General features: G+C 32.9%; 1 protein-coding gene across 1 annotated transcript in view; it reads left to right on the plus strand.

Moving 5' to 3' along the window:
* The first annotated feature begins 6141 nt into the window (after positions 1 to 6141).
* Positions 6142 to 13346, plus strand: part of LOC101895138 (kinesin-like protein CG14535) — a 166514-nt gene continuing 159309 nt past the window's right edge. Inside the window, exons 1-2 of the mRNA XM_059121172.1 lie at positions 6142 to 6544; positions 6921 to 6969. Of these exons, the coding sequence (XP_058977155.1) occupies positions 6441 to 6544; positions 6921 to 6969 (153 nt within the window). The 5' untranslated portion in view covers positions 6142 to 6440. The remainder of the gene's footprint in view (positions 6545 to 6920; positions 6970 to 13346) is intronic.

Raw genomic sequence — 13346 nt, forward strand, 5'->3', positions numbered from 1 at the left:
TGGGGCTAGAGAATGGGATCAGGGAGACTAGAATATGCTTAAGCTTATTATGGCGGAATTTTTCTTGGCAAAAATATTCGTGCAGTGCTTGCTTGCTTGCCAACTCCTCGGAGCAGCAAATAAACAACACTGAAATCGGCAAATGCCATCATAACACAGCATTCTCTGTTTTTATTGTGTGCGAATGCAGGAGGAAGAAAGTCAATGGTGAGAGAGGGGGAGAAAAGAATTCATTGCTAGAAAAACATATTCGAGAATTAAATTTAAGTACTCCTCTGCTGTGTGAAGTAGGTGCCAATGTTGAAGTTGAAATTGGATGGAGGAGGGTAATATGATACAGGAAATTAAGGTGTTGGATTGGATGGATGCAGGATGGTTGGATGCTGTGCAGGGATTAGCAATGCCATGGGGTTAAGTTCATTGTTTTCTGTTATGAGAACATGCTCAGGATGAGAGGTAGGGTGGGGAATGATTGCTATTTTTATAGTTGGCAACTTATTTTATAATAACCCACAAGTCATGTGAGCAAACATGCTTAGCCATAGCTTCCGATGGTTGTTGTGATACTGCAATTTATGTGAGTTGGAAATATTTTATGTTGTCCCTATGAGAAAAGTCCTGCTTGCTGTGTCGTTCATCATTTACTGCTCACATTTTCCAAACAATTCATTTTCATAGTTGACGAATAACAACAACATGTAGTTGGGGATGACATTCCCTGCGTCCCCTTGGCGTTTAAATCACTGACTAGCTCCATTCCAGTTACTGCACAAAGCTCACTACGCACACAATGCTTCTGGTTGATTTTTCTGTAGATAACACTTCAGAGTTTTTTTTTGCTCTCTATGCTCCCCACATGATACCCAGGTAAAACATAACTGCTTTCTTTCGCGCACACATTCACAAAACTCCAGGTGACAGAATGCTGACTAGGTGAATGAAACCAATACATCAGCATCCCTAAACAAAAACCCCTCTCCAGGTGGCTATAAAATTGCATTGCATAGGGGGTCTCAATTATTGCGTAGCTTTTCCTTTCTCCTCCCTGCACCGTGCCTCATTATCACCGGGAATAACTGTGAAAACGTGTGCCATTAAATTGCAATATAAAGAGCTGTGCGGAATTAATGTCACTTCAGCAATGACAATGGTAGCCGTAAAATAGAAGAGCACCTCTCTTTTGGTATTTGAATTTCCAATGCAATTTGAGCAAAGTGTTTAAGAATATTAAATTAAGAACCCCGGGGGAGAAGACACTTTAAACGTAAAAAGTGGAAAATTTTAATCAAAAAGTTAATAAGGATTGTTGTGGGTGGCGATGTCCTTCGAATATTAAAAAAAAATACATTCAATAGGTATAAAATCAATCGTTATTTATTCCCAACAAGTAAAACATGATATTGGCGTACTCACGTTATCCAGATCTCTAGCTGGTTTTCTACACATACGACCTCTAGAGAGTATTCGATATTTAAGGTACTCTCAAAACGGTTCTACATGTTTGTAGGACCCTTAGAAGGCGTTCTAAATAGAAAACGCATAGAAGGCATGTTATATAAAGGATATCCCTTGTTCTGTATATAGAAAACCCCTGAAGGGCTTCTACACAAATATTCATAATCAGCATATAATTTTAAGGGGGCTTAACGATGTTCGTCTGTCTGTCAATTAAAATCACAGTCCACATTATTTGACTTAGAGCTAAAAAAATTTTAGAATAACCGCCATATAACGGTACCCCCCAATATTCGGTACTTTGATGATTTTCGCCACATTTTTTCAAGATTTTTTTTTTTAAAAAACTGGTATTTGTAGTTCTTAATGTGTTCTAGCCCCAGTGGCGAAACATTGTATGTATAGGTCCAAGTTTTTATATAACCCCCATATAACGGTACCTCCGGATATTTGGTACTTTGATTTATTGATTTTTGCCACATTTTTCCACAGAATTATTTAAAAATTGGTATTTGTAGTTCGTAATGGGTTTTAGCTCCGGTGGCGGAGTAGTACATATTGGTTCATAGTATATATAGGACCACGTTTCGGTATAGCCCCATATAACGGATATTCAATATTTTGATGATTTTTCCCACATTTTCCACGGATTTGTCCAAAAATTAGTATTTGTAGTTTGTAATGGGTTCTAGCTCCTGTGGCAGAACATAGTATGTATAGGTCCATGTTTTAGTATAGCCCACACATAATGGTACCTCCCGATAGGCGGTGTTTTGAAGATTTTTGCCACATTTTCCAGGGATTTGTCTAAAATTTAGTATTTGTAGTTCATAATGGATTCTAGCTCCGGCGGCAGAATATTGAAAATTTAAGTTCACATTTTTCTATAGCCCGCACACATTTTTCACATTTTCCGATACCCACCGCTACTCGGCATTTTGACAATCCACATTTACCCACGAAATTGTTTTTAATTTGGTATTTAAGAAGATTTGGTAGATGACAATCCTTAAAGTATCAAATTGTCTATAGAGCTTCCCGTTTTGGTATGGTCCCCATATAACGGCCTCACCCTTTTTATTATATTTTTTAAAAGTTTAACAGCATTATCCAAACGGTCTTATATTTGTAGTTTAAAATGGAACTCATTTGGATTCAGATACTTTTGTGTAAATATATATTTTTTTATCCAAAGGTAGAGGGTTTTAAAAGTCCGACCCTGGCGAATTTAATATTATATACTTGTTATACATGATCCACGTTATCCAGACTACTTATATATATTATCCAAGTTATCCAGACAATTTTAATACTCTATCCCGAATATCCAGACTAATTATATACATTATCCATGTTATCCAGACAACTTATATACATTATCCACATTATCCAGACTACTTATATACACTATCCAAGTTATCCTGAAAATTTTAATACATTATCCACATTATCCAGACAACTATATACATTATCCACGTTATCCAAACTAATTATATACCTTATCCTTGTTATCCAGGCTACTTGTATACATTATCCACATTATCCAGAAAACTTTATATATTATCCAAACTACTTTTATTCATTATAGACTTTGTCCAGACTACTTTTACACATTATCCAGAATATTTTTATACATTATTCACGTTGTTTAGACTACTTATATATATTATCCATGTTATCCAGGGTATTAAATATATATTATCCAGACTATTTTTATACATTATCCACGTTATCCAGACTATTTCTATGCATTATCACATTATCTAGACTACTTTTATACCTTATCCACGCTATTAATTTTTGTATGAATTGTTCACGTTATTCATACTATTTTTATACATTATCTACTTTATTCAGACTATTTTTAAACATTGTCCGCGTTATCCAGACTACTTATATACATTATCCAGAATATTCAGACTATTTTTATACATTATCCACGTTATCAAGACAATTTTATACATTATCCAGACTACTTTTGTACATTATCCACTTTATCCAGACTACTTTTATACATTATCCACTTTATCCAGACTACTTATATATTATCCATGTTATCCAGGCTATTTATTATATTATACAGACTTTTTTGTACATTATCCACGTTATCCAGACTATTTATATATATCATCCAGACTACTTATAGACATTATCACGTTATCCTAAGTACTTACATACCTTATCCAGACTATTTTTATGTATTATTTTTTTTTTATAAAATGTTCACGTTATCCAGACTATTTTTATACATTATCCACTTTATTCAGACTATTTTTAAACATTATCCGCGTTATCCAGACTACTTATATACATTATCCAGAATATCCAGACTATTTTTATACATTTTCAAGAAAACTTTATTCATTATCCACGTTATCCAGACTATTTTTATTCATTATCCACCTCGTTCTGACTTCTTTTATACATTATCCACGTTATCCAGACTATTTTTATTCATTATCCACGTCGTTCTGACTTCTTTTATACATTATCCACGTTATCCAGACTATTTATATACATCATCCACGTTAACCAGAGTATTTTTATACATTATCCACGTTTTCCAAACTTGTTGTATATCTTATCCAGACTATTTTTATATCTTATCCACATTATCCAGATTACGTATATACTTTATCCACGTTATCCAGACTATCTTTATACATTATGCACTTTATTTAGACTATGTTTAAACATTATCCACGTTATCCAGACTACTTACATACATTATCCAGAATATCTAGATTATTTTTATACATTATCCACGTTATCCAGACAACTTTATACATTATCCAGAATATCCAGACGACGTTTATTCATTATCCGCTTTATCCAGACTACGTTTACTCATTATCCGCTTTATCCAGACCACTTTTGTTCATTATCCACATTATCCAGAGTATTTTTATACATTATCCATGTTATCCAGATTAGTTTTATCCTTTATCCACGTTATCCAGAGCATTTTTATACATTTCCCACGTTGTCCAGACTTGTTGTATACCTTATCCAGACTATTTTTATATCTTATCCACGTTATTCAGATTACTTATATACTTTATCCACGTTATCCAAAGCATTTTTGTACGTTATACAGACTATTTTTATACCTTATCTAATTATCAATACTATTTACATACCTTATCCGTGCTATCCAGGCTACTGCTGTACCTTATCCAAGTTTTCCAAATTATCCAGATTTTTTATATATCCTATCCACGCTTTCCCGATAGTATATACGCCTTGTCCATACTATTACTATTGACACCTTATCCCTATGTCATACGTAACTTAGCCACTTTATTTTTATGGCATAAATATGTCATGTAGAGTTCATCTAGTTCAAACTCTAATTATATCCTCAAGCAGAGGGCTACGAAAGGTTTCTATAAGGTTAATAGTCCTCAGGTCTATTTTAACGAAATCCGTTTTAAACATTTGTCCGTAAGTCCCCCTCTCAGAGCGCACGATAAAGCTCGAAGGCAGTATCCGATTTTGAGACATGGTAATATAATTAAGAAACATTGATCAAGTTCGAAGCTGTGCAATATTGATCCACTTTTTCTGGTACCTCACCCACAAGGTTCAAATTTTTACAAAAAAATGTATTAAGCGATAAGAGAACCCGATATTGTTCAAACTTGGCACATCGTAATGTTTTGATAAAACTAACACTGTCGTGGACAATGTTAGCCCATTCCTAGTAGCTGGCCTAAAAAGGTAAAAAAATAATAATAAAAATAAATCTCATAGTTTACGACATCGATGTCCGACTTTTTTCCACACCAAGTTCATCTCAATATTTTTGGATAAGTTAGAGCAAGTGTAAAAATTGTATTGATCGGTCAACTACTAGTGGCACCTACCGAAATTTCGAATAAAAAACATCAAATCCTTACTAAATACGATTTGAGATGGCTGTACCGTCCAGAATATAATTGGCCCAGAACAACACTGGCTTTCAGCTGCAATCGATGTGAAGTGAACTTCCTCACTTCGAAGACTTTCAGCCTTCTTCAATGTTCTCAACACCACTGTTTTCTGTATGATCTGAACTCCCAGTGAAATCATATGTTTTTACATTACCATTAAAAATCCATACCATTAAAATTCCAATCCCAATTTTTTTTCCAAACTTTCGAAGGTGTCTAACGGATTGGTTACTCATTACTATATTGAGTATTCAGATTGGAGATAATGAATACACTTCTTTTACCAAACAAAAGACTTCCACTGTTAGTTCTGTGGTCTGGAGATCTGTAGGCTTATAACGAAACCTGTAACATATACCGATTTACATTTCTATATAGGGGCAGAATCAATCTCATAAGGAAATTTCCACTATCTGCAATAACACTTTAATTAAAAATATTCATGAATTCTCCAGAGTATATTTTTTAGTTATCATCAAAATTTATTGATTTGTTTGGTATATGAAAACCGATTCTTCCTACATGTTATAATACAGGGGTCACCCTTTGCTTACATTTCAATTAGAATAATTAATACCCATTTCCCCACTAACACATATCTTCATTATGTTTATGACCATATCATATTTCGCCAATTTGAAAAAAACATAAATGAACATTACATTTTTATATTTGTTGTCATTTCAAATAACAAACAAAAAAAATTCCAACATTTTTTACAGATTTTTTGCTTTTCATATCTTTGCAGATAAAATTGTTTGTACAGATGTTGCCCCACAACACGAACAAGACCAGCACCGCCACTGCCGCCAACTTCCTCATCGACAGCGACAGTAACATCAAATCATTATTGTTGTCATCATCATTATTGGAACAAAACAACCTTCCAAAGCAAAGGTTGATAAATGTTACAGAAAAAACATAAATTTCAGTGTCGCAACTACTACTGAGTGTAAAGAAGATAAGATTTGAATGCTAGTTGTGCGTTGTCGCATATTTTGCGAAACGTTCGACAAAATTGAGGAGCAGGTAGATATATAACAAGGATACAAAATGCTAAAACGTTCCAAATCGAATCGTTCACAACGAACGAATCGCCGTTCTGCCAGTGGGAAGGTTCAACAACAACGTTTGGAGACGCTGGAGGATAGTAATCGGTGAGTTTTGTTGTTTATTTTTAATTTTTATTTTATAATAAGCTTTTTACTTCATTAACTCCATAATCTCGTGGCACTTAAAATACTTTTTCAAATGAAAAGATTCTAAGATTCTAATTTTTTCAAAATTTAACTTGCTCTAAATTTCACCAATTTCATATATTCACCTTCAATTTCAAATATTCACAAGTGGTATGTGTCTTTGCTTATTTCAAATGCTTTACAATTAAAATTTCGCGAAGCGACATCTACATGTCCAGTCTTAACTACAATACAAATGGTTGCAGGCGCAACTATGTTATAATATGTATATTCTTTTACAGGGTGACTATGATGTGTACTAACAAAACTGTTCTCATGTTGTTCTCTTTTTCAGGCACAGTGATGGAGACTCTTCCCAGTCATCAGCAGCGGCACCAGTATTTGTAAGTATTCTCATATTTCAGTTTAGATACAACCCTTCCAACATGTGTGACTACAAAACACATGTATGTTACAGCAGTAAGAAGAGTTGTTATATGAGTAATGGGAAGTATAGGTGTGGTGAGAATAGATTGACTTCAAACAACAACAGGGTACTCCATTATTTGTGCAGGTTTGAGGCTTAACTATTTAGAACATTTTCTTCTTTAGAACTTTGGTTCGTAGATTTGGTGCAAATAAATTTTGTAAATTACATGTATTCCCAGTATTACAGCACTACACCTCTTGCCATTAAAGAACAAGAAAAAAGATGTAAGTTCGGCCTGGCCTCCACCATTTGCAACGAATTTGGCAATTTTAAAAAAAATAGAATCCGTTAAAAATTCTGTTAATTTCTTAAAAATATCGAATGTAGCCGTAATATTAGGGTCAAACGACGAGGTGGACCTACATAATAGGCAACTTTTGTCATAAGCCATTACGAACTTCAATTACCAAATTTGAAACAATTGCGCTGAATAATATCGCTAACATCATCAAAATACCGAATATCGGGAGGTATCGTTATATTGTGGCTATACGAAAACGTAGACCTGCACAGACTATTTTCTGTCATAGGTATTCATTGCGAACTTTATATACCACATTTGAAACAATTGCGGTGAATATTGTCGCTTAATGGGGGCATACCAAAACGTGGACTTACATGACTCATTTTCAATATTTGACATTTGAGTTCGGAAGCCAGAGTATTTTCTACAGACGGACGCACATCGCTATATCGACATAGAATTTTATGCTGATCAAGAATATATATACGTTGTGGGGTCTAAAATGTATATTTCGAGGAGTACTATTGTAGAGGGTATAAAAAGGAAATATAATTCAGCATTCATTAGGATGATAACATTACACTGCACTATGTTTCAAATTCCATTTTTTTCTGACCAAAATCTATGGGAAACAAAATATTCGAAATAGAGTTAGAGTCTACTCTAAGAGTGATATCAAGAGGAACTAATAAGTTTGTTTGCTGATTTGAGTTTTCATGTATGTGTGTAGTATCAAACTATTGCTAAGTTGTTGCTAGCAATGTTACCAAAAAAAAACTAAAAAAATACTCGACTAGAGTAGAATCTGCTCAATTTCGAGCTAATTTTCAAAACGAGCAAAGCATGCAGCTGACGCTCGAATTCAAGTTGAAAGTGAAACTTACTAGTATTTCTTAATTCTGTTGAAATGGAATGACAAAGTATTCCTGATAGAGATTTGTAGCTGATTTATTATAAAAAAGACCTATGGAAAGGTTACCATCTTCTACAAATAGAAAACCTTTAAAATGGATAGACGGAATGCGTTTCTCAAGTATTCTATGGCCATAATCAGGACTATGAAGTTTGAGGTTAATTTTCTTGCAATCCAAGTCAAAGTCGAGAAAATAAATTGACTCCTTAACTGTTCTTACACAAATTTTCCATTGTTATCAACACCTTAGGTGATTTAGCCATTCTTGGAGGTAAAAATGATAAAAGCTGTATTTTTGTCAGAAGACTTCTTACTTCTGTGGTAAAAATACCTGTTAAAGGAACTTTGACAAGACGAAAGAAGACTTCCTAAAATTCTTCTATGACTAAAATACCTATTTTTGTTATTTTTTCGGAGAAAGCAAGTAAAAACATAATTTATGGCAGAATTGGGTATTCCTCAAAATCACTTTAAATTTGGGTATAGCCTTAAATTGAAAATGTAGCCCATTCAGTTGAAAATTTTGGCTAAGAACCTGCCAAATATTAGAAATTCAACAGCAGCCTTATATGAATATACCAAGGGTACTTTTACCCATTTTTTTTTTTTTTATCGAAAGAAGGCTTAATATTGACGACGTTTTTTCGATTATCGACATTATCAATAAATTTATTTTCTAAAATCTAAGCTAAAAATCTACTTTCGATTTTAAATTTATAAACCAAAGTCGAAACACTTGATTGAGATTTAAATTTTTTATATGTAGGTAAAATGGCTATTAAAAAATATCCTATTTTTTTTTCTTATTTGTTGACTCGTATAAAAATGAACATTCTAAAGAGATCTATGAACCCAAAATTGATTACAAAAAGTCGACTTTGAGATTACCCTAGGCAAACCTTTTAAAAATGAATGATTTTTGTCTAGAGAGTTTTTTTAAAAAAAAAAATCTTTAAAGTCGAACATTTTCGATCAGAAGTTCCTTGAAAATATTTATATAAAAATCCACGATTTTTTGTCAAGAGGTATTTATTTTTTTTTTTTAAATCCACGATTTTCTCTAAAATATTTTAAATATCAGGAGGACCTTTTTTAAATCCACAATTTCAAGTCAGAAGGTCCCTAATTTGTTAAAAAATCGTCCGACGGCCCGTTATTTTGTGTTTATACGATTTGCGTTTCTTTTTTAATTCCACGATTATTTGTCCTTGAAAAAATTTCTTTAAAAAAGCTACGAATTTTGCACTTTTCTTGATATTTCCTAAAAATTCAATATAATTGTCATTAAAAAAGAAATAATAATAAAAATCAATATTTTCGTTATTTGAAAAAAATCTCTTTAATATTTTCGATTCGCATTTAAAATTTCCTTGAAAAAAATATTTTTTTAAATCCACAATTTTAGTTATGAGGATTGTCAGAAGTTTTTGCAACTTTTTTAAATCCACAATTCCTGTCCCATAAGTTTTTTTAAAATCATTTTAAAACCCCAAGATTAAAATTTTTAATACCCTCCACCCATTGGGAGGAACTACAGAAAATGTAAAAAGCATTGAAAAATGGCATTACAATTTTAAAAATTCAGAAAATGTGTTGTTCCAATTATATATGTTGCTATACGAAAACGTGCACATACTTCCAATTATCTGCGTGAGAAAGCAGCGCATTTTCAATACGAAAAGTTCTGGAGACCAAATACACATCTGAGTAAAATTTGATCAATTATATAGTTCATTTCGTTCGGAAGTCATTGTGATTTCCACAGACAGACGCGCTGACGAACCTTGCTAAATCGACATAAAATTTGATGTAGGGCCTAAATTGTATATTTCGAGGTATTATAAACTGAATGATAAACTTAACATACCCTCCATACTATGGTAGAGGGTATCCAAGATTTTTGGCTAGAAGGTCATAATTTTAGATACATATAAAAATCCTCAAAATATTATCAATAGCAGATCTTGTCCGCATTTTAACTCTTAAATTATATCTTATCTTATTATCTTATCTTATTTCCGTTGAAATGTTATAAAGCGACAGAAGTTTGGATTTACATGATTTCCAAAATTTCCGAGATATCGGAAAAAAGTCGACCGATGTATTACATTTTAATATTTAATATAATAATTATATAAAATATAATAATTCACAATTTTGAACTCCTGTGGTGGAGGTACGACAGTTTTACTAATATTGAACATTTTCCCACTTGACCTAAATATGATATATTTTACTCTACCCTTTGTATTTTTTTTTGGGGGGGGGGGTGTACTAGGGGTACACATTTTCCCAGTAAAACATGTCACAATATGTATTAATCATACGTGTACCCTATACATCTCCCACATGTTGAAAACATTGCCGCCAAAATTTAATTTCCACTAATTGCCAATGTCATGAACATGGAATCCGTTTCTTCATCCATCTCCACTTCAATTAGCATTAATCATTCCCAAAATTCCTAAAACAACGGATTCCGTAACTCTTGGAAATTCTTCAAAATCCACTTAGGCATTCCATTTCATTCGATTGTGTCCAAATTAATTGCCAGTGATCTCGAGAAGAAGAATGAAACAACATGAAATGTAAAATATACCTAAAAATATCTTCCAAAAACTACTTATCTGCGGTTTATGATTGACTGGATTGTGCCACACATCGCTCACCACAACAAGACGAGGAAAACAATACACGGATACGACAACAATGTAATCTGGCTGCCAGTGTTGTTGCATCCGGACATTTTATGATGTCTGTTGTCTGTCACACACACAAGCACGCACAGCCAACCAAACATCATCGTGTTGTTGCACTTGTCATAAAATTGGGCATTTACATCAATTCTTTGGTTGCGTTCTTGAGGACTGCTACACGCAAACACACACACACACACACACATACACACACATTCGTTTGTCATCATGTTCTTATTTAGGTTAAATTAAAATCAACACGAATTCACGTTTTCTGGGCTCAGTTTTTTTTTATTGCTTTGCAGTTCATATTTTTTTTATTAATATTTCATTTAATTATTTTAGTGGCATTTAAATGTTGATTCATTATCTCGAATGGAGATAAGTAGAATTTGGAAGGGATTTGAATGCTAGATCAATTTTGAAGAGATGACCATTAAAATGTTGACCTTTTGTGGGGAGATTCCACAAGAAATGGACCAAAAATGGATCTCAAAACAATTTCTGAGGACCCAACTAGAGAATATTATTAATAAAAACTTTTCCTTCAAGCCGAAATTGTGCATTTTGAAGAGTATATTTTCATGAAAATACAAAATGTTAAAGTAAATTGAGTTTTTAAAAGACCGAAAATCTTGATTATTGGTTGATTTTTTTAAATGACATCATGACCAATAATCTTGGTTTTTTGGGAATTATTAAAAAAATCTTGGCTTTTTGGAGACAATACCTTGGATGTTTTCGAGGGACTCAAAAAATAGAAAATTGTAAATTTTTTGGAAATTATTTAAAAAACCGAAATGATTTTGATTTTTATACCCTCAGGCATATGGCTAGAGAGGGTATATATCATTTGATACGGCCCTCATCGAAATAACGGTTTTAGACTTTTTGGAACAAATCCGTTTCAGAACATTTGGAATCGATCTAGCAATGTCCGCCCGCATATATATTTAGGTCTGACAATATTGGATCTTTTCTTGAAGTCAAAATATATTCAAATAATCGAACATTGGCTGAGGGTATACATCTGTCGGCTAAGCCGACTGATACTTTTTAACTTGTTTAAATATTATTTCAATAACAAAAAATCATGAAATTAAACGTAATATGGACATTTTAATTCAAAATCTTGGATATTTAAGAAAATCATCTGAAAAAAGATTTTTATAAAAAAAAAATAATAATAAAAATGTCCCGACCATTGTGGGTTTAGAAATGACTTCCTGACAGGATATCTAGGATTTTTAAGATAATAATTTTTTTTGAAAAATTATTTAAAGTGTCGAACTCTCTCTCTCTCTCTCTCAAAAACTTATTTTTAAAAAATGTTGACAGAAAGTCGAATATTTTTAATAAAAGCACATTCTGACCGAAAATCTACAATTTCTGAGGTCCTCCTGACCGAAAATCGTGGCTTATTTTTAATATTTTCTCAAGGACCTAAATATTGTCAATTTTTTTCGAGGACCTCTTAGCAGTATCTGCAATTTCTTTTTTATTAAATGATTTCCTGGCGTTGATGTTTTAAGATTTTTTTGACTTCCTGACTGAAAATCTTTAGGAAGGACCTCTTAGGAAGCAAGGACCTCTGGACCGAAAATAGTAATTTTGAAAATAATTACTTTTTTATATTATTTTCAAGTAACAAAAAGTAGCATTTTTAGACAAATATTTTAAAGAACCTCCGAACAACTCAAGGAAATATTTTCCAACACATCCTTAAATTCTTGGGCCTTCCTGGTCGAAAAATTGTGTGTTTTTCCTTTTACACTCTCCACCATAGTAAGGAGGGTATATTAAGTTTGTCATTCCGTTTGTAACACCCCGAAATATACATTTTAGACCCCACAAAGTATATATATTCTTGATCAGCATAAAATTCTATGTCGATTAAGCGATGTCTGTCCGTCTGTGGAAATCACTCTAGCTTCCGAACAATATGAAGTAGGTTGATAAAATTTTACTCAGATGTGTATTATGTCTGTAGGACTTTTCGTATTGAAAATGGGTCATGAAGGTCCATGTTTTGGTATAGACCCCATATAATGGTACCTCCCGATATACGGTATTTTGGTGATTTAAGCCACATTATTCACCCGAAATATTTCAAACTTGGTATTTGAAGTTCGTAAAAGATGTTACAGCCTATGACAGAAAATTGTCTATGCAAGTCCACGTCTTCAATTTTGTATGCAGGTTCAGATCTTCGTATAGCCCCCATATAACGGTACCTCCCGATATTCGGTATTTTCATGATTTTAGCGACATTATTTACCGTAATTATTTTTCGTATTTGAAGTTCGTAATGGGTACTACACCCTATGACACAATTTTGTATGTGCGTATAGTCCCCATATAACGGTACCTCCCGATAGTCGGTATTTTGTCAATTTCGGCAACATTATTCACCGGAATCGTTCAATTTTCATATTGAA

This window comes from Musca domestica, unplaced genomic scaffold, assembly GCF_030504385.1.
Source record: "Musca domestica strain aabys unplaced genomic scaffold, Musca_domestica.polishedcontigs.V.1.1 19, whole genome shotgun sequence".
Classification (NCBI taxonomy): domain Eukaryota; kingdom Metazoa; phylum Arthropoda; class Insecta; order Diptera; family Muscidae; genus Musca; species Musca domestica.